Raw genomic sequence first — 25,590 nt, forward strand, 5'->3', positions numbered from 1 at the left:
TTTTGGATTTGGGCTGAGTGATGCAACCTTTCTCCTTTCCTCCCAGCTCCACCTGTGGTAAGGTACAACCAGGAGAAACCAAATTTCCTAAGGATTGTCAGAATTTCGTAATTCTCCCAAGCATGCATCCGACCTTTCTGCTCGGAAGCACCCCACTTGACTGGGCGGAGTGGTAAAGGGTGTCCATCTCCTTTCCCACCTGTCTTTTCTTCATGGAGTTTGGGGCAGAGGGGCGGGGGGGGGCTGTCGACAGAGCATTCTGTCCTCCCTTCCTATCCTCACAACAGCCCTGCGAGGCAAGCTGAGGGACAGGAACTGTCCCCAGATGACCCATTGAACGTCTGTAGTTGAAGAGATTTGAACCTGGGCCTCTAATCCTTCCTGCCACTTGTCAGATGTCTAAAAAAGATGCATAACTTCATTAACATCAACAGATTTCATTGTGTTTTCAGCACCTGGTGGGACCTCTGGCCTCATCTATCACTGGATTTATACAAGACGTAATAGACTAGTGCGTTTCCCAGAGGCCTGCAGTGCACTAAGGACAGAATTTCTTCAAAGACAGAGTTTATTGCTAAAAATGTTTTGATCAGTCGTGGTTGATATGTACACTGATACGTTGGCGGAAGGAATATTCAAGTAAACATTTTCCATATTTCCTGGCATAATCTCTAGCTTTTCTTCTTCTTCTTCTATACACAAACATCAAAAATAAATAAACTGTACACAAGAAAAGTCTTTTAACATCTCTACATGACTATAAGTATTCCAAAACAAAACAAAAACCTCCATCACTCTTTTCATAAATTTCCTACTTTTTAAAAAAATTATCCTTAATCCATATACAATTAAAAAAAACAAAACCCTAGAGACCTTTGAAAATTAGTCTAAAGTTTGCTGACAAACTCAAAAGGGGGGGGGGGATTACAGGAAATAGAAATAAAAAATCTTAAAGGGACTCAAATAAGGCCGGGCATCATAAACCACCTCTATGGGGAGGGGGGGCATCTTCTTTCCCCCCTTGCTGAAAAAGGGTCCAGTTTCTAAAGAGTTGGGTTCAAAATGTGGTCCTGCATCACTGAATTAGTAAATAATAATAACAATTAAAATTTAAAAAAAAAACACAGCTGCATTTCCCCCCCTTTTTTAAAATCTCTATATTTACAAAGATGGTAATTCTTTTTCTTTTTTTTTTGTTAGAATGATATATACGTATAAAAATAAACATCTCGTAGTGCTTAGCTTCTTCTCTGGCCTGCACTGCAGTTCCTTTTCGAGTTTAATTTTTCCCCATTTCAAATAAAATAAAATAATAATTATTTAAAAAAAAATAAAACAGTGCAAGGGGCTGCCGGGGGCACGGGGGAGGAACCAGAGGACAGAGAAATGAATAAGCAACCGTCCATGTTTATGTGTGTGAAGGAGTGCATGGGTGCGCCACGAGACCACCCAGTTCTTGACCAGAAGACGATCCCATCCTTCGGGGTCTCGAAAGGACCGTCTCAGCCACCAACGCCCGGCCGGCTCCGACGCCCCGTCCATCCCAAGGGTTTCCAGCCGAAGTCACCCCGGGGCGCTGAGCACAGCTCCCCCCAAACCGGGAGGGCTAGCAGGAACATTTGCACTCGGAAACCACCGGGTACTGCACGGGGATCCAGGTGCAGTACCTCTGCCTCGACCAGCCCTGGCAGTACCACCGCAAGAAGGTCTTGGCCACCGACTTGACGGGCTTGCAGGACATGCCCTCGGGGAAGGAGCACGACTTGGCCGAGAAGCAGTTGCCTTCCTTGATGTAGCGGGGCCAGAAGCGCACGCCCAGGTCCTTCCAGGTGTACAGCACCGGGCAGTAGGTGTAGGCCCACAGCCACTGCAGGAACTTCCTCCGCGCCTTCTTGCCCAGCTTGAGGCGGGCGCCGTAGGGCGTCTCGCCCAGCTCCAGCTTCTTCAGTTCGTTGGGCAAGGCTCCGGCCGCCTTGGCCCGGGACGGCGGCGGGGGAGGCGCCGGGGGGTCCGCGCTGGAGAGGTTGGCCTGCGACGGGGCGGCCACGGCCATGAAGGCCGGGTCGAAGTGGCTGCCCAGCTTCTTGCGCAGCGTCCGCTCGTCGAGGTCCTGCTCCTTGGGGTCGTGCTCGGGGTCCGGGTGCTCCACGATGTCCTTGACGGGCAGGCTGTCGCTGGGCGAGGGCCGCAGGCGCAGGTAGGGCTGGCAGGCGCCGCGGCGGAGCAGCGCCGCCAGGGAAGAGCAGAGCAGGAGAGCGTGCGGGAGCCTCATGCTCCCACCCGCGGACGCGACGGACGACTCGCTCGCTGGATGGCTGGCTGGCTGGCTGGCTGGCTCGATCCCTCCGTCACCGGGCTGGCGGGCTCCAAGCGGCCGCCTGGCCGAGGGTCAGAAATAGGCTGCGGCCGAGGAGTCCGAGCGGGGCCCCGGCTTTAAATAGCTCGCCCGGGGGTTAGGTGACAGGCGCATGGGAGGGAGGCAGGAGGGACGCACGGACGGGAGAGCCTGCCTGCCTTGCCCGCCCGACGGATTCCTCCGCGGCGCTCCTCGCTCGATGGCTCTGCCGCTCTGCCGCTGTGTGGCTCGCCCCAATTCACCGCGGAGCCGCGGCCATCCCCATGGCGACAGCTGGCCCGAGTCTAGACGGCATGGCGGGAGACGGAGGCCGCGCCGAAGACAAGCCTCCGGGAGGGCGGCGGCGGCGGCGGCGGCGGCGGCAGAGGGCCTCTCCGCGGAGGGGGCGCCGCGCTCCCCCGCTCGCCCGGCCGCTCACTGCGCCGCCGCCGCCGCCGCCACCGCCGCTGCTGCTGCTGCAGAAGACCCCCGGCCCCGCTCGACGCCCTTCAGCGCCCCGCTCGACGCCGGCATCGCGGGCCCGGCGCCGACGGGGCGGCCTCGTGGTCCGGCGCCCGCCGCTCTCGCTGCTGCTGCTCCGCCGGCCCAGGCAGCGCCCCGCTCGGCTCGGCTCGGCTGCGCTCGGCTCTCGTGCTCGGCGCCGGCTCCTCTGCTGCTGCTGCTGCTGCTGCTCTGCTCTGCTCTGCGGGCGACTGGCGCGCTGGCCGCGCTCAATCCCAAGTTAAATATCCCCCCTCGGCGGGAGCCAAGTGTCAACAGGCACGGCCCCCTCTGTCACTTGCCCCGCGCGCCGCCTGAGTGACAGCGCCCGCCCGCCCGCGCCACGCCCCCTCCCGCCCGCCTGCCACACCGACGGGTCCTAGCGCCCCCTGCACGACGGAGGAGGAGGAGGAGGAGGAGGAGGAGGGCGCTCTCGCAAGACCCCCCCTCCCGCCCTCCCTCCCACAGAGCGCACTGCGAGGCACTTGGCCCATGCTCCGAGCCACTCTCGTGCGCCAGACCCGGGTCGACCACGCAACCCGGGGGCGCATCTGGTCTGGACCGCGGGCGATGGATGGCCCTCTATGCAAGGAGCGGGCAGGGCGGGTTCTGCCCCGTCCAGGCGACCCCCAAGCCTGAATCCGATGCCGGGATTCTTTATCAGGCAGTGTGCAGATGGCTTGGCAGGATGCATCTGTTGGGGCAGAGGTGGGCTGCACTTGTGCCTTCTGACCCCCCTTCCAAGTGGGATGCCCTGTCTGGCTCTCAGAACCCTCCTTCCTTCCCTCCCTCCCTCCATGGAGGGCCAAGTCAAGGGGCTTTGGGAGGGGTCACTCTGTGCCCTGAGAGAAGGGGCTGGGGTGGGTGGGGGTTCTGCTCCAACCGTGACCTCGGGTGGCCTAAGGCTAACCGGTCTGGCTTGGCTTCACACGTCCACCTGGACAAAGAGGAGAATGCTCTAGACTGACCAACGGCTGGGAAATGCACAGAGCCCTGAACATGCCGCCATATAAGACCCCCCTCCTCTCAGTGCCATTCAGGTGGGCAGCCAAGCTGGTCTGAAGGAGCAGAACACAATTCGGATAAAGCTCCCGTTCCTGATGAAGAGCAGGGCATCGTCCTGCCTTTCCCGCCCGGTCCCCAGCCAGGCTTGCGGGTGGGTCTGCAAGGGCCGGCCAGCACAGCCGGCGGCATGAAGGGTTAATGAGAAAGCCGGAGGTGGCCCAGAGGAGAAATCCTGCACAAGCCCCAGGGCACCGCTGGGCGCTGCTGCAGGCACTTGTATGGAGACGGTCTCCTGTTTCACGGAGCCAGTTGGGCGCTGGGGATCCTGGCCGGCTGCTGTTCCTCCGGCAGCACCAGAGAGAAAGGTGTGTCTGGGGAGTCACAGCCCGAGGCATCCTCTCCCAAGCCCCATGGGGCAGAAGATGAAAATCCGGCAGGTACGAACCCTCCGGATCCTCCATACGCCTCACTCAGGGAGATTGTTTAATGTCCCACCCCCAGCATTTTGGCCTGAAAAGCACCGCTTTGGTGCGTGAAACAGTTCCATGATCAGTATCACGAATGAACTTACAAAAGAAACAGACTTGAGGATTGCCTGCTCGGACCGGCAGCTGCTCTCCGGAGTCAGGCAGAGAAAGGTCTTTCTCTCCGTCTGGGACCAGAGACCTTTCATTCATGGGGGATGGCAGAAAGTGGACCTACAAAACAGGTTCCCGGCCACAGACCTCTCCTGAAGGCCAACCAGATGCCTCGGGAGGTTGATGAGCTCCAGGATCTCCTGAAATATCTGCGAGGAGGGAAAAGCCTGCCGACTAGAGAGGTACCGTTTGTGCAATCCAAGCTACGGTGGCCTTTCAGGAACAAGCAGGCACACTAGTCAGTGTGATTCCTGTAAGGAAGCCAGATTTCTCACTGCAGGGGTATTCAGAGGCTCTCAATAGTACCAAAGTTTGCTCCCAACATAAGAGCAGCAAAACAAACCACCGTGCATCCAACCTGCCTCTTCTACCTGGCATCACCACGACATCCGACCTTGTAACATGACAGCGCAAGCTTCCAAGCAAGATGTTCGCCAGTGCCCCTACTCGTAAAACCGTCAGGTGAGCATTCGGGAAGAAGAGACCACAGCTCGGCTCTTTCAGGTTCCCTCGAGCCCTGTGGCTGCGTGGGGATAAGGCGCACAGTCTTCCCATCAAAACCACTTTCCATTAGCACAAAAGGGAATAGAAGAGCTGTTTTTGCACCCTGCATTTTACTCCCTGAAGGAGTCTCAAAGCAGCTTCCAATCACCTCCCTTGCCTCTCCCCACAACAGACGCTCTGTGTGGCAGGTGAGGCTAGGAGAGCCCTGACAGAACTGCGACTGGCCCCAAGTCACAACAGACGCCCTGTGTGGCAGGTGAGGCTGGGAGAGCCCTGACAGTACTGTGATTGGCTCAAAGTCACAACAGATGCCCTGTGTGGCAGGTGAGGCTAGGAGAGCCCTGACAGAACTGCGATTGGCCCAAAGTCACAACAGACGCCCTGTGTGGCAGGTGAGGCTGGGAGAGCCCTGACAGAACTGCGATTGGCCCAAAGTCACAACAGACGCCCTGTGTGGCAGGTGAGGCTGGGAGAGCCCTGACAGAACTGCAACTGGCCCAAAGTCACAACAGATGCCCTGTGTGGCAGGTGAGGCTGGGAGAGCCCTGACAGAACTGCGATTGGCCCAAAGTCACAACAGACGCCCTGTGTGGCAGGTGAGGCTGGGAGAGCCCTGACAGAACTGCAACTGGCCCTGTCACCCAGCAGGCTGCATGTGGAGGACTGGGGAATCAAACCCAGTTCTCGAGATTAGAGGCTGCCGCTTTTAACGACTATGCCAAGATGGCTCTCATAGTCCACATATAACCATTATGACGCTGGAAAATTTGAATTTCTCAAAACTCACACTGGGGAAAAATAATAATCTTCAGACTTGTAGACAAGTTATTAAGTTTGACTGGTTTAGAGTTCTTCAGTCAGGAAACAATAAACACAGAAATTGGCATTGGCGCTAGAGAATGAAATGGCAATTTATTTATTTTTTGCCTTCGGATACGGCGGCTGGGAGACAGAAACGACGCCATTTCAACATTAAACTCACCATTGTGACCGGGAAAGCGGAAACCGTTCGGTTCTTCATCTCTGCTCGAAGCATTTGAAAAATCCATTCCACATTTCTGGGTCTTTTTCCAGTTTCCATCCTAAAGCAGAAAGGAAATGAGTGGATTGTGAAGTCACATATTAGAATACTCTGATTTTTCCAAGCAGGAATGCTGCTCTTCAAATACATCTACTAGCAGGGGGTGGGTTGGAAAGGAGAGACTGTTTGCGATGCCTGATGAATAAGATTTATCCACACTTTCCTGCAGCCTTTTAAACCGAACAGCGAGGCTCTGCCTACCTTCAAAAGGGCACCCACCCAAATTGCCAAGACCCTTCTTGAACTGCAGTGCCCAGAACTGGGCATAACATCCCAAATGAGGTCTATCCAATGCGGAAGAGTGTTGCATTATAACTTCCCTTGCTCCAGATTCTGTGCTCCTAGTGACACAGCCTAATATTGCATTTGTCAGTATTTATTTATTGTGATATTTATATACCGCCCTCCGTCAGGAGCCTGGTCTCCTCCGGAAGCTCATTCTACAAGGTGGGGGCCACGACAGAGAATGCTCTGGCCCTGATTGAGGCCAGGCGGGCCTCTTTAGGGCCAGGGACCATTAAGTTGGCAGTGGCACAGCATAGAGCTCTTTGAGGGGCATAGGCAGGGAGGCGGTCCCTCAGGTACACTGGGCCCTGACTATGTATGGCCTTGAAGGTAATTACCGGAACCTTTAGCCTGATCCGGAGTTCAACTGGCAACCACTGTAGTTGATGGAGGATGGGCCGAATGTGGGACCTCCACGGTGTTGCTGTGAGGACCCTGGCCGCTGCGTTTTGGACCAGCTGTAGTTTCCGGGTCAAGGCTAAGGACCGGCCTGTGTAGAGAGAGTTACAGAAGTCCAGTCTAGAGGTGACCGCCGCATGGATCACTGGGGCTAGGTGATCTGGGCCCAGGAAAAGAAAACATTAACTTAATGCACTGAAGGAGAACTGCCAGTCCACAGGCTATAAGCCATCTTGTAATAATGAAGCAGGAAACAGGCTGTCCTTCCAGATAGTTCAGAGGCTGAGACATGATAGAGCTGTGTACACTGTGATGCTGTATTCATTTTTTCCCTGTCCAATCACACTTTTGGGTCAAGCAGCTTGGAAGGGTCTCTCAGTGACCACAACAGATAACGGGACCAAACAAACTACTATGTATACCAAGGGCATCAATCAATATATTGCATTTTCAACACTCCTCCCTGATGATACGAATATTCAGAGACAAGACAGGTCTGTCTACAAACCTGGAGAAAGCCCCACATTCATAGAAAAATCTGACATTCAAATACAAAAAATAAAAACCCAGAAAAAAACAAACAAACCAGAAGCAGTGCCTGTACCTTTAAGCAACAAATGCCCTATCAGTGGCCCTTTGGGTGGTTCTTAGGCAACCACAACAATATTGCTAGCCTTCAAATCTTGGCATCTGTCAAGGGCCCCGTTTGGTTTCCAGTCTATCCCTGCTCACCCTCAAGGGTGTCAAACTAGGATCTGAGGGAGCTCTGATATTACTGTAGAAGAAGAAGAGCTGGTTCTTACAGGCCGCTTTCCTCTACCCAAAGGAGTCTCAAAGTGGCTTCCAATCGCCTTCCCTTTCCTCTCCCCACAACAGACACCCTGGGAGGGAGGTGGAGCTGAGAGAGCTCTGAGAACTGCACCTGCCCCAGGGTCACCCAGCTAGCTGCACATGGAGGAGTGGGGAATCCCACCCAACCAAGCTGGCTCCCAAGAAGGCCGCAAACAGTCTGGAGCTAAGAACATGCATTGGCAGATGTTTTGCTTGCCTTCCAGCCATGTGATATTGAAAGCGGGTATCAGCTGGGAAACAGTCAAGTGGGAAATTAAGGCTATTTAAATTTCCAGGAAATCTTTATCGCTTTGCTGAGAAACAAAACACCAACGGCACCATCTCCCTTCTTCCCCGCTCGGAGGCCTTGACACGCAGCAGCAACAATTAATACATCAGCACAATAATAAATCTAAATTACCCTGCAATCACAGCACAAATGTGTAACACAAGAGGGGGGGCGGGAACGAAGAAGAGAATCCCACGCCAGTGATGACACTTTTGTGTTGCGATCCAGGGCTGGTAGCCCCCAGGACAAGAGTTCGTCTCCTTCAGGTTAGAGCTGGAAAGCAGGGGAGGGTGGGGGAGTATGTGAGGAGCTGGAAAGCAGGGGAGGGTGGGGGAGTATGTGAGGAGCGGGAAAGCAGGGGAGAGTGAGGGAGTATGTGAGGAGCAGGAAAGCAGGGGTGGCTCATGCTGCTATCATACTGCCCCAATATTAGCTCTGTGGGGAGACGACACTTTGGATGGTGCATACAGCTCAGGTCACAGCACCCGAAAAATGGCATGATGGAGTTTGAAAAGGCACAGAGGACCGGTTCAAACCCATTGGGCTGTTGAACTCAAAAGAAATACCTTAATTTATCGTGAGCTGAAGAAAATACCCCTGGAATGATTTTATTTAGAAATTTCCTCCTTGGATCTGTGTAAAGGGGACATTCCAGTAGAGAGGGTGGCAGATCTTCAACTACTGGGTTCCCACAGATACAGAGACGTCGTAAAAGAGGAATTTGAGCGTATCTCCCAGTCAGAACAGAATACGGCATTGACTGAAATCTCAGGGCTGAAAAGGCTACCCTTAGCTTGCTCGCATTTATATGACCCAGATACAGGTCTCTGCTGTGATCTTTTTTAAGGGTCTTAAACCACGAGGCACACCTGGATTTCACAATTAAAGATCTGTCCATTTTTGGCATCCTGGAGGAAAAGCCACTCTCTTAGGTCTTTCTATGGCCTAGTGCAATAAAGTTTGACTACTACTAAATCAGAAGAAAAGGGGAGTAAGGGGGAAGAGGACAGAGGTCTACAAAAGGCTGAGGGACTTGGGAATGTCCAGCCTGGAGAAGAGGAGGCTGAGAGGGGACATGATGGCTGTCGTAAGTATTTGAAAGGTGGTCACCTGGAGGAGGGCAGGGAAAGGTCCCTGTTAGCAACAGAGGAGAGGACCCACAGGAATGGCTTTAAGCTACGTTTAGAATGGTACCAGCTAGATATAAGGGGGGAAATTCACAGTCAGACTAGTTCAACAGTGGAATCGGATGCCAAAAGAGGTGAGAGCTCCCCCTCACTGGTGGTCTTCAAGCAGCGGCTGGACAGAAACGTATCCTGGATACTTTAGGTTGATCCTGCATTGAGCCGAGGGTTGGGCTAGATGGCCTGGATGGCCCCTTCCAACTCTACGATTCTATGCAGATGCCTTCCCCCTAGAGCTACAGCCCCAGTCCAAACCACAGGCCTCTCCGTGGTGGCGGCTATTCTCTTTTCTAAAGAAGAGAGGCGCCCAAACATGGATTTCTCATGGCGACATTTCTCAGCCTCAGTTTCACCCCCGCCATCTGTAAAGTGGGAAGTGCTAGAAATCGGTCTCAGAGGGTTGCCGTTATGACGAACTTCAGCAAGCCATTTCTTAAGAACTCGCATGGTGTGGCTGTTCTCCGAAATGACAGACGTGCCCCCAGACGCCCTTCTGGGCCAGACAGCTTCACGCTAGCGCGCCTCACCCCTTGTCACCACCGGGAGACGAGGCTGCGGAGATAAACCTGCCGGCTGAGGGATGTCTGTCCCCAAGTCTTTCGCTCAAGACAATCCGTATGCCAAGACCGTGGTGGTGCTGGTGGTGGGGAAGGAACGAGCCCTCCTCACCTCCTTAACCTCTGCATTGCTCCCCTCTGACATCAGCCTTGAACGGAACCCAAAGATTAGACACACAGCTGGCTTCTGCCGACACTGTAGGGGGAAAAGAAACATTCTTTCCCGTGCCAGTCACTTCCTCTGTAGGGCATGAAGTAAGCAGCCAGCACCGGGGCCAAAGTGAGGCGAGGGACTGCACAGGGCCGGCAGATGAGAGAGAGGGGGGCGCAGTTCCCATAAAGCCAAGGGCTGCGGCTCGGGCGGATTGGACGCCTGGCTTCCTCCAGGGGGAATTATGAACCCGGGGCTGACATCTGCTTGGCCAGGTGCTCTGCTGCCCGAACCGTGGCCACCACAAGGTGAGAACAGGGCGTTCTGCACGTGTTCAGGAGCCATCTGCGGATACCGGAACGAAGGGTCGCTCAATGAAAGCGATGAATGGTAGATTCAGAAGTGGCCAAAAAGAAAAGGAAGGAAGGAGAGAGAGAGAGAGGGAGACAGAGACAGATAGGGAGACAGAGACAGAAAGAGACAGAGAGAAAGAGACAGACACAGAGAGAGACAGAGAGAGAAGGAAAAGTTAAAGTGTCTCTTCACATACTGCACAATTAACATATGGAATTCACTGTGTCAAGATATGGTCATGGTCTCTAGTTCAAATGACTCTAAAATTCATGAAAACCAAGTCTATCAATGGTTATTTGTCAGAATACCAAACAGAACCAGTTTACGTCTGGCGCACCAGAGGAGAAAAGCTTTTGGCCTCTTGCTGGCCGTGGAAACAGGATGCTGGACTAGTTCTACCTTGGTGTGACAGATCCAGTTGGACACTCCTTTTTTTTTTAAATGTTTGCCAAACTTCCCAGTGGCTCAGTATGGGAAATTCAGGCTTTAGGACGTCAGCACCAACCACTACTTAAATCAGAATGCCATCACCCCCACAGAAAATTCATGAATGGCCACGGAAGCGGAAGAGCCCGATGCAGATAAAGCTGTTCTCTGAATGCAAATCGAAAGCTGCCTCCTACAAAATGCCAGGCAGGGCTGGCCCTTGGCATTTTGGCACCTGGGAAGGATATGGTTTTGATAGGCGTCCTTAATTGCTAGGAAGTAAACACGTTTTTTTTAAAAAACAGTTTGTCAATCAATCTGAATTTATTATCTCAGGATTGCTCCACCTGTGTAGAAGCAAAACAGGAGTCTTGTGGCGCTTTGGCGACTAACTAGCTTATGACTGGGAAGGTTTTCATGGCTCTAGAACGCAGTTTGACAGCTGCAAGGTAGTGGGTTTCTTGCTAGATGGGGGCCAGAAGTCCAAAATGCAGAGACTGAGAAATGGTGCACCGTGAGACCCCTGAGAGCTTGTGTGTAAGCATGCATGCTAGAGACATGGAGGCCCTCACAGAGCACCAGTGTGTTGTGATCCCTACCACCGTGGAGACCTGTGTTCTAATCCCCTCTCGGGATTTGAACAAAGCTCACTGTGTCATCTTGGGCTGGGGTCTCTCTCTCTCTCTCTCTCTCTCTCTCTCTCTCTCCTACCTTACTGGGTGGTTGGGAACATACAAAGAAGAGTACGTTCTATGCCACTTTGAGGTCCCCCAAGAAGGGGTAGGACAATATTCCAAAAAGAGATTTGGCCAGGGAGGGAACCCGACTCCTGAAGGATGGCAGTACCACCAAACGCACAGGGATTTTAATAAATTCAGGTGGGCAGCCTGAAGCAGCAGCAAAACATTTTGAGCCCAGCAGCACCTAGAAGACCGACAAAGATCTAAACTTTTGTACGCAGGCAGACAATGTCTCTTTTCAGGTTTTTAAGAAGAAAAAGCAAAACCGAGACCCAGAAGCCCATTTTTACAGGCTGAATAGCAATTCCTCAACTTATAAGCAAATGGAGGAATCTCCATAAGGAAAGGGGAGACAGGCATGTCTGATCAAGGTTAACTAGCTCCCTACAGAGCAATATTTGCGTCTAGTGGCCCCTAAGAAAGACTAGCAGGATTTCCGGAGTATAAACTTTCAATTTTCCCTTTGTCGGACAAAGCTTATGCTCCAAACATTATGTTCGCTTTGCAGGTGATGTGGGCCTCGGATCTTGCTTTCTGCTGTGGACCAACACGGCTACCCACCTGAAATTAGCTTAGGAAAGGGAGGGGGGCTCATACACTGTGGGGAAAGGATTTAAATCCTATCCAGCAAGGGGGGGGGAGAAGTTGATTGAGCTGCAACAGCTGTTCTGAGAGCCTAGTGGAGTCAAAGGAGTGGAGCCTGGAGAGAGATGAGGAGAGAAAGCTACAGGAATCATCCTAAAGCAAACAAGCAGAGGCATAAGAACAGGCCAGGAGATTCTCAGAGAGAAGGGAATCAGGTGTTGCATCAGGTGAGGGTTAATAAAAGCCTGCCATGACATAAGTTTTAAACTTCCCTCCTTTTTGCTACAATGTGCCATTGGAATATACACTCCTACTGATGTAAATTGCCACTAGGGGAGTGCATTCAATACATCTGAGCCCAAAATATAGCCCCCTCCCCATTTCTAGGTATTTTCCAGCGATTTTTTCAACCAGATATACACCCAAGAATTGTCCCAGCTACTTGGTATAGCTGATCCAGATTAACCCTGAAAATATTCAGGATTATCCTGGAACTCCGAAAGCCCAGTTAAAGGTTGTTTAAGAGCTCCCAGTCCTGCTAAATGCCTTCGCAGAGAACTAACAGGACTCACAGAAGGCATTTAAAGAGACCGCAAGTCTTTTAAATGCCGCCCAGAACACACCCCAAGGTTACCAGTATAGATACCAGTATATTAAAATTCTCCCCGTAACAATGTGACATTTACATGCTTCGCTGTTGGGGCAGGTTTAGCGATTCCCAAAATTGCGGTTTAAAGATGGCCGAATTGCGACACGACCTCGGAACGTGGACGCCGCCGTTTGGAGGGGGCTCTACAAGCCGACAGCATTCAGAGGCTGTGACGCGATACATTCCTTGTGCGGAAATGGTCTCTATTATGCCCTTGCTTGTTTATTTATGTGTTTGCAGTTCCTCTCCAAGGGGAATGACACTATGGGGAGACCTTGTTTGGGGATCCATAGAACTGGACCCCTGGTGCCAATCTTTTTGAAACTTGGGGGTCCTTCTAAGGAGAAGTGCCAGCAGCTCTCCTAAGCATCCACAGAGCGGATTCCATGCAGTGGAAAGCACTTCATGCATAGCCTCACCGTCGTCTTTACAACAGCCCTGTAGAAAGACTAGTGGGGTTTTTTTTTGGGGGGGGGGGAGGGTAGGGACCGAAAGCAAGAGACCTGTGGCTTGCCCAGAGTTGCCTAACTGGGCTCCTAGCTGACAAAGTGAGACTCATTATCCATTTATTCTGTTTTTCAGACGAAGGTTGTCTCCCGAAGCTGCTCGGCGCAATTAAAATAACAAAGCGCACCCAGAGCTGCTGGCGGGTGCTGTAGAGAACTGAAAATAAGACCCAGGCTCTGCAGCAGCCCCTCCGGGGTTCTTAGGAACGGGGAGACAAGTCAAGTGAGGGCGCGGGAGACAGAGAGGGAAGGGAGTCAGTCGTGAACAGGTAATTACACCCAATTGGAGCCAGGCTGGTCCCTCCTTGCTGGGCTCCCTGCTAAGACAGAGGTGGTACAATTGATAGGCACCCTTGGGTCCTCCTTCCGCCTGCAAGCCGCTCTCTTACACCCCCTCCAGGCTGGTGTTGGAGGAGAGCGCCAGCTGCAAGTTGATAACGCAGAGACGATGCGCGGCAGCCTTTGGGCCGTGAAGGAACTCCTGAAATATTTTCCAGGCTTCGGGGACCACCAGAAATGGTGATCTTAGAATCACAGAATCTAATAGCTTTTCGCAGCTTTCTCTCCCCCCCCCCCCCCCCCGCTTGTCTATACTGCATTGGTAAAATTCTGCCCCGCAAAGAATTATCTTGAGACTTTTTTTTCTGATGCACCCCTTGGCAAGAATCTTGATACAGTGACACCCAGACTGTTTTCCCCCCTCCTGGTCCTTTATAAAGGCACACTGTTGGTGTGGCTGAGAGGCAAAGCAATAAAAATGAACTAATTGCAGCAAACGGCAGACCGTACGAAATCTAGACACTGAAAACGGACCCATGGATGACTTTTTGAGAGGGAGAATCTGACATGGGAGGGTCGGAATAAAATCGGATGCCCACTTCCTTTCCCCCCCCCCTCCCAAAGGATTATCTACTCAGTCGCTGCTCGTAGCATTAACCACTGGTTCAGCGGGTATGTACAGAGAAATCTTTGTATGCCGCAGCACGAGAGAAACCCTCCTCTGTAGACGAGGACCTGTGGATCGGGGCCAAGGACTTTCTGCTCTGAAGACACTCAAAAAACCTTAGCTATTGTTCTATTTCTCCCATCTTTCCCCCCTGTGGTATTTGTGTTTTAACCACATGATTTTGTCTAAGAGGGCATTTTTACTAAGTGGACAGGATTCTAACTTTAATGGCTAAAAAATGCAGGTGGGCTTTGTTACTTAGTTACTTCTTTGTTTATCACATATATTATGCTGTTTGTCTTGACTTCCTGTTTTGCAATCCAGTTTGTTTGCCTCCTTCCGAGTATATATCACACTATGAACTTTGACCTGAGAGACCCCCTGTCTCTCAGAGACCTCAGAAACCCTCTGAGAGACGTCCAAATCCTCTATTCAGATCCCAAAGCGTATGGATTTGCTTACCTTCACAGGGTTTTGTAACAACAAAAAGAAGAGTTGGTTTTTATGCCCCACTTTTCACTGCCCGAAGGAGTCTCGAAGCGGCTGACAATCGCCTCCCCTTCCTCTCCCCACAACAGACACCGTGTGAGGCAGGCGAGGCTGAGAGAGCTCTGTGAGAACAGCACTATCAGGGCTGGGACAAGCCCAAGGTCACCCAACTGGGGAATCAAACCCGGCTCACCACATTAGAAGCCTCTGCTCTTAACCATGACACCAAAACGGAAGACGCATATTCTTCTCCATACATCTTGTAAGAAAGGCAGAATAAGAAATATACTGCACCTAAAAGGAAAATCTCGGGCACTGGAGCACCTGCCTGCAAAACCCTTGATGTAAACTGCAACATACATCTAAATTAAAACACCGAGGATCTCCATATGCATCTTCATTCCTTTGAAAGAATGTAACTTCCTAATCACTCATCTCGAGGCGCTGGGCCAAGAGCTATTAATGGCAAATGCTTGTGAAAAGCCACACTGATGCCAAGACAGAATTCCAGGAGCAGAAGGTGAGTGCCAGAAGAAATAGCCAAGAGCAATCGGTAAAAGCCAGGGCTTGCAAAAGCTCTCCCTGTAGGCCAGGTAGGCCTCAAATTCTTCAGCACGGTTGCCATGTTTTGGACCATGCTGGCATGCTTTTTAAATTAAAACCCCGCAGTTACCACATGGCCAGGCAATGAGTAACTTTTGAAGCATGCGGGCTTCCTTATGAATCAGACGACTGGGAGAATTACTGGTTTAGGGTCCTAACGGTTCGCATTTCACACGAACGCCGCACCACATGAAGTTCCTTTGGAAAGGACTGACCGGAGACACCTTGGTGTCCAACGTGAATACAAACAGCATCCCTTCCTTGCTTGTTAGCAAGGGCACAATCGGCGGGGAAGGTTTCTTGCAAAAATGACACTGAAACGAACAGGAGCAAGAGCAAGTGGGTCACTGGTGGATCGGGTCCCTGGGTCAGCTTTGCTGTAATTTACCCACTTCGGGCAGGTGCCTCACCGTGTCCCAAGATAAGGCTATATTGGCTTTCAGGCAATGAGGGTGATCATTCAAAGGGATCCGCCCTCTGCGGTCCGAATTCTACACTCCCATCCTACAGCTTCGGCCTCCGCCACCTCATTCTCCAGTCTGAGCTGAGGACTGGGGGGAAGAGCCTTGAATGGGCCAGGCAAGTGTTGTCTCCTGGCTACGTCTCTGCAGAACCAAGGAAATGCCGAAGGGCCAGGGGGGACTGTTAGCAGATTGGAGGTCTTCGCAAGGGGAGGGAACGTTCCAAATATTATCATTGCCTCTCCATCCCCATGCATCCATGAGAGACCACTGCTGGCCACAGCAGGCAGGCATGTTGCGAAAAGGTGCCTGTTTGGGAGAGGATGCTCACTGCACGAAACCTCTCCTTCTTTCAAAAGAAGGCCCGTCTCTTGCTGGCCTGCTTGTTTCGCTGGCCTCTCTCTCTCTCTCTCTCTCTCCCCAAGATTTCTCTCCTCAGCCGCTCTTCCCCTTTCCTCATCCTGCTGCCTTCCTTTATTTCATGCTTCCCCCTCACTGGCCGCAGGCTTCCTTTTCCCCTTTTCAAAGGTCTCCCTTTCGAACTTTGTCTCCCATTCTGTCCCTCCGTTCCCTCACTTCCTGCCGCCTCGTCCCCCTGCCCTCTCTCATTCCGCCTTCCCAGGCCTGGGAGTTACAAATGATTAGATTTTCAGCCCAATTAAGGCAGCCTGTCTCCTGGCTGGAGCAGAGAAAAGGTTGGCGCGGGAAGGTGGGAAATGCGCTTTGACAGGCCCTGGCGTCTCCAGCGCCCTCCGATGGCATTGCCTGCTGGGATCTTTTGTTGCCTGCTGCGGGAGAAGGGCCAAGCCCAGCTGGGGGAGCGGGGAGGGGGTCTCTCTTACCCCTCCTCTTCCCAAGCTGAGCAAAAAGAATAGCTAATTAAGAGGTCTAAATGCGGGCAAAACTAATTCCCTATTGAGGCCACTGATGGGCAGTTTTGGGGGGAGCGGTGGGGTGGGAGGAAGGGGGACAAGCCGGAGAGCATGACATCATGTTTTTAGGGGGGGTGTTAACCCTCTCCTCACTACCCTCTAAGGGATGGGGAAAGGAGCTGGGCCAGAGAGCCCTTGGAGAAAGCCCTTGGAGAAGAAAGCCCTTGGAGAAGGGCGAATGACACTCGAGTCCAGGCGGACGGAAAGGCCAACTGCGTTTTCCGGAATAAAACCGGAGTCCAGGGGCACCTTTAGGACCAACAAAGATTTATTCAAGGCGTGAGCTTTCGAGGGCAAGCACTCTTTGTCAGACGAAGAACTCCCTACATGACAGTGGTGAGTCAAAGCTCACTTGGTCAGAAATGAAGAGGGGGCTGCTTTCCTTCTCTTTGCCACGCAACGGGCAAAAATCAGTAGGTGAAGATTTGCGTTCTCATTCTGTGCGGAGAGAAGCATCCTGCGCTGTATACAAAAAAATGGTCTCTTAAAACACACAAGGTGAATGCCGGTGGTGACGTGAAAGACGAAAAGTAGCAAGGAGACTCATAGGTTGTGGGGCCACCCAGTCCCCACCCACCCACCTGCCTGATTTATGACTGTGACATTTTAGCATTTGTGTTTTAGAATAGCATTTATCTTTTTAGAATATTTGGTTTGTGAGCCAAATCTGTGGAGCCCTTCCCAGAAACCTCTGTGCCCCAGTCTCCCTCCCTGGGTTATTCAGCATCTTTGCCTCTTGGTTCATGTCGCACTTATGGGAACCCGGAAAACAATCTTTTTAGCTTCTCCGACTTTGAACATGGTCAAGTATTTAAAGAAGACTCGAGGGAGGGGAAAGAAAAATGCTGATTGTGTGCAGTTACAAGCTTCTTCAAGCCTCGGAATAAGCATTTGAATCATGTAACTTTCTGACCCCATCTGTCCAACCAGATTATGCCAATTCTCTCTTATTTTCTTCGAAGGCCCTCTTGGAGATATAACTCCACCTAATTACGAGGTCTAGCCACGTTCTTGGAGAGAAGGTGGCCCTGAGGCCTCTAAGAGAGTCATGTATAAGGCAAGGCACAATGTCACGGCACACCAAGAGGGTTGCTGTTAGGCAGAAATCTAACAGGTGCGGTTTTATGGAGAGATGGGGGAACTTCACCCAGTTGATGCATAACAGTTTTTACGAAATGCTGCAAGAGCATTTAATGTTGTGTGTTATCACGGGCTAATCCTCTGTCCCAGGCTCTCATCATCTCCCCCTTTCACTACTAGAAGTCATCTTCTTTCTTGCTTTTCATTCGTCACAACCCTGCCTGAGATGCCACTGACAAAACCGTTCACATTCAGGCTACGTGAGGTACCTCCGCAAATCCATCCACAGGCTTTCCATCTCCTTTCCATCTTTTTACTACCCAAAGGAGTCTCAAAGCGGCTTACAATTGCCTACCCCTCCCTCTCCCCACAACAGACAGCCTGTGAGGGAGGTGAGGCCGAGAGAGCTCTGAGAGAACTGGGACTGGCCCAAGGTCACCCAGCTGGCTGCATGGGGAGGAGTGGGGAATCAAACCCGGTTCTCCAGATTAGAGGCTGCCATTTTTAACCACTACACAAAGCTCAGCATCCATCCGGACAAGGAGTTCTGCTTAACTTGAAAATTCGCGTATTGTTTTGTGATGTTTTAGTTTTTGTCCCAAATAGCTACTGCAAGTCTCCGGGATTGTTCTGTGGACGAGAATGGCTACCTACGTTCTTCAGCTTTGAATATTGCACTTCGTAGCTGAAGAAATCATCACCCATTATGAACATCTTGGAGGCAGCAACATCTGTGATGAATTATAACTGGGTTTGATGTGCAAGAAGAAAAAAATCTAATAATATCTCCAAACTCAGGCACATTACTAACAGAGCTAATGCTCAGAGAGGCAAAATTAGAACTGAAATCCCTCGGCTCTCTTTTGAGAAAGATACATTCTCGGAGTGCTGTTTCCTGAGGCCACAAGATAAGGAGAATCCCCGATCTACCTTTACAGTTCTAGAATTTTGCTCTTTATTGCACTCTACCCCCTTCTTAATTTTGGTTTAACCAGGAAAACTTCTAAAATTATTTCCAGAATTGGAACATCCAGAGTTTGCCAGGGGAGAGAGGGAGGTGCATTTTCACTTCCTCCCTCTCTAGAGGAAAACTACATCACTGATAAAAGGCTGAAAAGAAAAGGAAATCTTAGAAGTGCTTGCCTGTATTGTATGTGTGTGTGTGTGTGTCTGTGTGTGTGTGTGTGGTAAACCCATGAATTCCAATGTCATGGCAAAACACCGCACGGAAATGAATTTGATGCCACTGTATGTCTATTTATGTTGAGGCTGACCTTTTGTGATTTTTATTCGTACATGGGCGCCATTCATAGTGTACAGAGCAAAAGAGATAAAACAATGAACCAGAAGGAACAGAAACCGGAATGTAAAGTGCCCTGCATGTCATTTAGAAATTTAAAAAATAAATAAACAAGGAGACCGGGGGATTCCTAAAGCATCTGTCTCGCTTTTGAACTAAGTGCAGATCATCCAGAAATCTAAAAAGATGGTAAAATCCTGAACAGAAGGATTTGGGAGGCATCCCTCTATACCACGACATTATTAAAGAACCTTACGCATTACAGGAATCGGAGGGAAAAAAAGAGCACCGGCCATTAAATCAAAAGCAACCAGGGAGTGTGACCTGGAATTCTCCCGGACCTTCTTCTGCATCCCCTTTTGCACTGGGAGGCAAAGGTCTGTAGTGTTTTCGGTCCTACTGCAAGGGCAGGTTTCTCAGTGTGATGCAGGGGGGGGGGGGTCTCTGCCCTTCAGTCCCACAGGGTGTGGTCTCGTCTGCCAGAGGTCATCTGGAGATCTGGACTGAGCTGCCACCCATATGTAGATGACACTCAGCTCTACCACATGCTGCCAGCAGATCCCTGGGAGGGAGTGGAAACTGTAGACAGGTGCACCGAAGGCAGTTTTGGGAGAGTTGTGGGTTTGCAAGCTGGAGTTTAGTCCTGACAAAAGTGCTGCTGGTGATGCAGGAAATGGGTGAGCCAGCTGTGGGCAGAAAAGATCTTGCCACTGTGGTAAAGGCCCTGGAAATAGCTAGATTAGATTACTGCAATCTGTACTGTGTGGGGATCCCCTTGAAGACAGTCTGGAAACTGCAATCGGTGCAAAATGCCGTGGCCAGAATATTGACTGGAATCTTGTTCCATCTACACAGCTTCTGGGCTCAACTCAAGTTAAAGCGCTGTGCAGCCTGGGATGGACATACCTTAAGGATCTCCTTCTCCCATCCAAGGCAAGACGGATAGTGTGGCAGCAAAACTTTGGGACTCCCCCCACAGAGAGATTTGTCTTTCTCCCTCTGTCAGCTTCTGCCCCCAGGAGAAGGATCCTTTTTTTCAGTCGGCATATCCTAATTACAGTTACTGGCCCTCCTCTTCCCTCGTTCTGGCATTGTTGGTTCATGTACTTTTATTGAACGGTTTTACCATTTTATAAGTTGTTTTTAATTGTTCAAATGTTTTTATAGGCGCCGCCTTGGGGATCCTGCTCATGCGGGAAGGCACCATAAAAAAACATCTTTCACTAATAAAAATGAACGATTGCAAGCCCCCAAATAATAAAAATGTTGAGAAAGGCTGAGCGAGGGGTTTGGTGGCCTTTGAGGTCAAGAGAATAAAGCCCTAAATCTACATTTTCTCATGATGAAGGCTGTTCATAGATGGAATTGGCTGTCTTGGAGGGGGGTAGAGCCTCCTTCGCTGGAAGCTTTTAGGAGGAGATCAGATGAGCACCTGTCAGGAGGGTGTGGTTTTTAAGTCCTCGAGAAGGCAGGGGGGCTGGACTAGATGGCCCTTTAATGTCTCTTCCAGCTCTGTGTGATCCTGATCTCATTCGGGATATTTACAGCCACCAGTTTGTACCTCTCGCATTCATGGGGACACTGCTCAGCATCACATGGCCTTTCCGAATGACTCATCGCGGCCTGTCGCTGGCTCTGAAATTCAGGCCCTTGGTCTTCATGGGCCACTTCCAGCAGCCAGATACTATCAACGCCTGCGAGCTATGTGTAATTAAACCTCGGGATGTGCGCGTCCAAAAATAATTAGCCAAACAAAGCCGCACAAATCTCAGGCTCATCGGGAGAGGCGGACGGCTTCCAAATAGCAATCAGGAAAGGCTGTCCTGCCAGACTGCAGGGAGCGTGGTGGCCAAATCGAGGCAAAGGAGATTTGAAGGTCTGTGCAATGCTTTCCAGAGCAATCAGTGGGCACACCGAAGACCCCCCACCCACCACCCCGCCTCCCGAGGAGGGAATGTTTTGCAGTCAATCCCTCCTGGTTTGTTGGGAGTGGCTGGGACGGTGTATTTGTCCAGCGTGAGAAACGAAGGGGGTTTCCATGCCCATCTTCCTGGTACTGACATTCCAAAAGAGAATACTGAATGGGAAGAAAATGGCACGGGCTCTGAGCCTCTGTATTTGTCGCAACTGGAGCGCATGGTTTACAAAAATGTTTGCAGTGCATCATGCATGCATTTTGATTGGCCCAGCAAGACCTCTTCAGCAAATGGGGCCAAAGCCTTGCTAAGTGTGGCTGCCACATTTCCAGAAGGGCTTCATGCCGATGACGAATGAAAACCAGCAATTTCCCTGTAACCATCAGAAGCTTCCCTCTCGTGCACACCAGCTTGGTGTAGCGGTTAGGGGTGCAGACTTCTAATCTGGCGAGCCGGGTTCAATGCTGCACTCCCCCACGTGCAGCCAGGTGGGCTTGCCACAGCACTGAGAAAGCTGTTCTGATAGACTCCAATCGTCACGAATGACGGAGCCAAAGGGAAAGGCCAAGGGAAACAGGGGCAGTGTTTCCGGCCTGAGATTAACTCTCCAAATCACAGATGAACACAAGGGCGGGGTGGGGAGGGCGGAAGCAAAGCAAGAAGGGGAAAGGAAGCCATCCTCCAGGGCAATAAATAGCTAGCTCATTTAATAAAAAGGAAAGGGGGGGGAGAGGAGGGTCATAGCTGAAAGAAAATGAGGTGGGTGGGTGTGGAATTAGGCTTGTCAAACAAGGGGCTTTGCTATCCCAGGACTATGCCTTTATTGTTGCAATTTTTCATGCTTACTTAGCTCTGAATGCTCCAGAAGACAACAGCTCATTATGGGGAAGGGGGCTGGCTGGAGCGATGGGGTGCCAGGGGGTGTCATAGGCCCCTGACCATTCCCACCTCTTCGGGGAACACAGAGAGGGGACTTCGGCCCTGGGGTTTCTCGCTGGGTGTACCAAACGGTAGACAGGAGCTGCAAGGAGGTGGAGACTGACTACACAGGGGAAAGCTTCTTTCCTGGGTGGTGCCGGGAACAAGATGAACATGAAAACAACTAAAACTACTAAAACCACTAGCTCTTGGGGTGGAGCAACTTCTCTCTAGACGTACAAACCGCAGTTAACCTGGATCAGATACTCCTTAATGCTTTCTCACTATAACCGTTTACACACTGGGAAATTCACTGCCCCAGCCCCCATGCAGGAGCAGAAATTGGGAGCGGATGAGGTCCACCGGGCCAAATGCTCCCCCGTGTAGGCGCAGGAAGAGGCGGGGCAACCTGCCACGACTAAAACTCCAGCCTGCAGCCTGGCATGAAACCTCCAGTGCGTAAACGGTCTATGACATGACTAAGCTTTTACTGACCCATGTGGGAATGTGCTGGTGACTGAGAACTGGGCAAATGCAGAGAGTGGTGGCCTATTTTAGAAGGTGGGCTCCAAATCAGATACCTTTACCTCAGAAAGACTCGTCGGAGCAGCACCTGACAGATTTCTCTTTGCCACCCAGCAAGCCTTTTGGTTTTGATTTATGCACAGGTGCACTCCTCACAGTGCGTTGGGTCAAAATGCGTTTGGTCCATTCCGTGTGGGTCTGTCCCACGTGTGGTTAGAAAGGTGACGTTTTAAAATCATGATGGCTATGTTTTTAATATGCTGAATGAGTGCACTTTAATAAATATCTGAACATTTGTAAAGTTGTTTTTGCAGCTCAACCTTTGGGTTCCTGACTTTTCTGGTTAGGTTAGGGGTGGTTTCCCTTTTTTGGTTTTGCAGCTGTCTATAGGGCCGATCATAGTATGCAGTGAAGAGTGACAAGGATATTCCGGGGACCTGGGGGCTAAGCCCTGTGAGGAAAGGCTGAGGGATTTGAGAACGTTCAGCTCAGAGAAGAGGAGGTTGAGAAGGGACAGGATCGAGGTGTTTAAGTATTTGAAAGGTTGTCACTTAGAGGAGCACAGGGAATGGTTCCTGTTGACGGCAGAGGAAAAGACCTGCAGGAATGGGTTTACACTATGTATAGAACGGTACTAGCTAGATATCAGGGGAAAAAACATTCAAATCAGAGTAGTTCAGCAGTGGAATGGGCTGCCCCAGGAGGCGGTGAGCTCCCCCTCGCTGGCGGTCTTCAAGCAGCAACTGCCCAGACTTATCCTGGATGCTTGGGGCTGATCCTGCATTGAGCAGGGCGTTGGACCACATGGCCTCTCTGGCCCCTGCCAGCTCTATGATTCGATGATTCATGCCATCTCACCGAAAGCCAGCATCCAAACCCCCTGCAGCCGGCTCGGTGGGTCTTAGTTCCTGGCCAGGAGCTATTTACTCTTTGGCAGTCCTCTCTGCCTCTTCCTCGGACAACACTGGTGCAAATGTCAAGTCCGGGTCACCTACATTTATAGCTGTCCGAGTCAGCCGTGCCTCCGGCCAAGATGAGCCGTGCTCAAGGCAGGACACAATGGGCTGAAGGGGGTGAGCGGATGAGGACGAATGCCAAACTAGGGGATAACAAATATCCCCTAGTTATTATTTAGGGGCTCTGCGGCAGCCAGAGTGGCTAAATACATTTGGTAAGCACAGGATCAAGCCAGACAAGATGTTCCATGCCTAGAGCTCCCAGCTGTCTTTTTAAACTGAGCGATCAGACCTACGGGGCTCGGATTCCGATCGGGACTGCGCATGAGGGTGAGCGAGGTTCACATCTTGGTGGAGGTTCTTTCCCAACACGTTTGACAGACAGCAAAATAAACTTCTTTGAGCTCCTACTGCAGACCAGCCATTTGACACAACTTGCTTCTTTTCCTTAAAACAACAACAACAACAATGCAACATACTTACCCAGAAGGCTCATCTCTGTTTTGCACGGACGATGGTGTTTCGCCAGCGAAAGGGAAGGAAGAGCCATTTTTCTCCACTGTGCGAGCTGCAGGATAGAGTCTGACAAGTTGCTGTGTTGTTCAAGGTGTGCCCTGGAGCCCAGTCCAGGATTTTTTCCCTCTCTGAAACATTTAAAAGAACACTGGAGTGAAAACCATGGCAAACCAGCCTGGGTTCACAACCTGAATTTTGCAGACAAATGAATCCTCCAGATCTGTTGGAATTTACACTCACAGTATGCCTAGCACAAGACTCAACAGTCAGCAGAAAAGTTCTGCTCCATGGACACTGCCTTTATTTGCTTCATTTATGCCCCATTTTTCTCTCAAGGAGAACCGAATTTGGAACTCAACTGGGGGGCGATGTAGCTGCTGCAGGACTGGTCTTATGTCAGTTCTCCATGGTGTCCCAGTAAGGACTTGTGCAGCAGCATTTTGGACCAGTTGTAATATCTGAATAAGGCAAAGGGGAAGCCTGCATAGAGTGAATTACAATTATCTAGTCTAGAGGTGACTGTTGCATGGATCATCATGGCTAGGTGTTCTGGGGCCAGGAAGGGCACTAGTAGCTTAGCTGGATGGAAAAATGCCAGCTTTGCTACTTTCATAAACTGCGAGTCTATATCCTAAGTGTGTGAGTGTGGGATGGAAGGGTGGGGGGAGAACCGCAGAAAAGTAGATTTTGGAAACACAGGGCAACAAGGCACTAAATTTGGATCTCCTCCTGGGGAGGCAAGACGATGCGTGCAGAAAGCTTTACGGACGTCAGTCATTTAAGAATGCTGAGGCGGAAGTTTGCCCTTGTGCGGAAACGTTCGCGTCCTCCGTGAATCTTCGCAAAGCTTTTTTTTAAAAGTTTGTTTGCTAGCGAAACTTTGTATTTTCCTTATTGTCTCTCTAGCCTGAGATAACTGCTTTTCAGGCATGTCCTTCCAGTGACCACTGCACCTGTTCTCTGGTTGTACGCATCGAACTGTCTCCCACAGGTTCGGCTGACCAAACGGTCCCACGGGGGAGAACCGGACCGGATGTTTCTCAAGAGGAAAACTGAACCTGGGCCTGCCTAAAAGCTTGAAATCTGTAAATCCAGGGTCAGTCCTTCTGCGGCCCTCCAGATGTCCATGGACTACAAGCGGATGCTGGCAGGGGCTCATGAGAATTGTAGTCCGTGGACATCTGGAGGGCCACAGTTTGACTACCCCTGCGCTAGACCTACAAGGCCTGACTAAACCTTCCTTCTCCTTCCCTGCCTCTGCTTTCCGTCTCCTCCTTTCTCTTGCCTCCCGGCAGCAAGGAAAAGATTCCAGGGACCTGTCTGTGGGGAGAAGGAGGGGCTGGAGTCAAGATGGAAGTCCGTCTCCATCTGAGTAGGACGACGGAGCCTCCGTTCTCACTGGAAATTAAAAGCAGAAGCCGTGGAGCGGTGGCAAAAATCTGCATCACGTTACGGCAACTCTTGGCGTGTTTTTGAAAGGGGGAAAAAAAAGGATTTTATAATACATCGATTGGACTCTCTGCCAGGGATCATCAAAGTACGATCCGTGCCTTAGTGGGGAAAGCAAATCTGGAGACTGCAGTGAAAAGGGGAGGGGGGGGGAGACCGAAAGGAGGGCCAAGTATTGAGGTCTAATCCTTTTTTAATACCAGTGCTAGAGACAGCATGAGTGTGAGTGTGTGGTTTTTCTACCCCCCCCCCTCCTGAAGTACAGATACAGTTTAGGGTGGTAACAGGAGCCAGACAAGAGTAACCGGAGTACAAGAGAGAGACATTGGATTCTATTAAGGCAGGAGTTGCAATTTTAACCCACTGCTGCCTTTCCAGTGTGTTGCCATTCCTTGAAAGATAAGGGAGGAATATGAAATGTGTGTGTGTGTGTGTGTGTGTGTGGGAGGGGGGACGTAGCCCAAACACTGGAGCTTAAA

The 25,590-nt window shown here is 51.1% G+C and overlaps 1 protein-coding gene across 1 annotated transcript; it reads right to left on the reverse strand.

The window, feature by feature from the left end:
* Window positions 1-550: 550 nt before the first annotated feature.
* Window positions 551-2,454, reverse strand: LOC143827034 (noggin-2-like). The gene has a single exon (XM_077316190.1). It carries the CDS (start codon window positions 2,270-2,272, stop codon window positions 1,607-1,609), a length of 666 nt encoding a protein of 221 aa, XP_077172305.1. The 5' UTR covers window positions 2,273-2,454; the 3' UTR covers window positions 551-1,606.
* Window positions 2,455-25,590: the final 23,136 nt, after the last annotated feature.

This window comes from Paroedura picta, chromosome 17 (genome assembly GCF_049243985.1).
Source record: "Paroedura picta isolate Pp20150507F chromosome 17, Ppicta_v3.0, whole genome shotgun sequence".
NCBI lineage: Eukaryota > Metazoa > Chordata > Lepidosauria > Squamata > Gekkonidae > Paroedura > Paroedura picta.

Excerpts from the sequence above, each read along its gene's own strand:
- LOC143827034 (XM_077316190.1), bottom strand. The coding sequence starts at position 2,272 with ATGAGGCTCCCGCACGCTCTCCTGCTCTGCTCTTCCCTGGCGGCGCTG.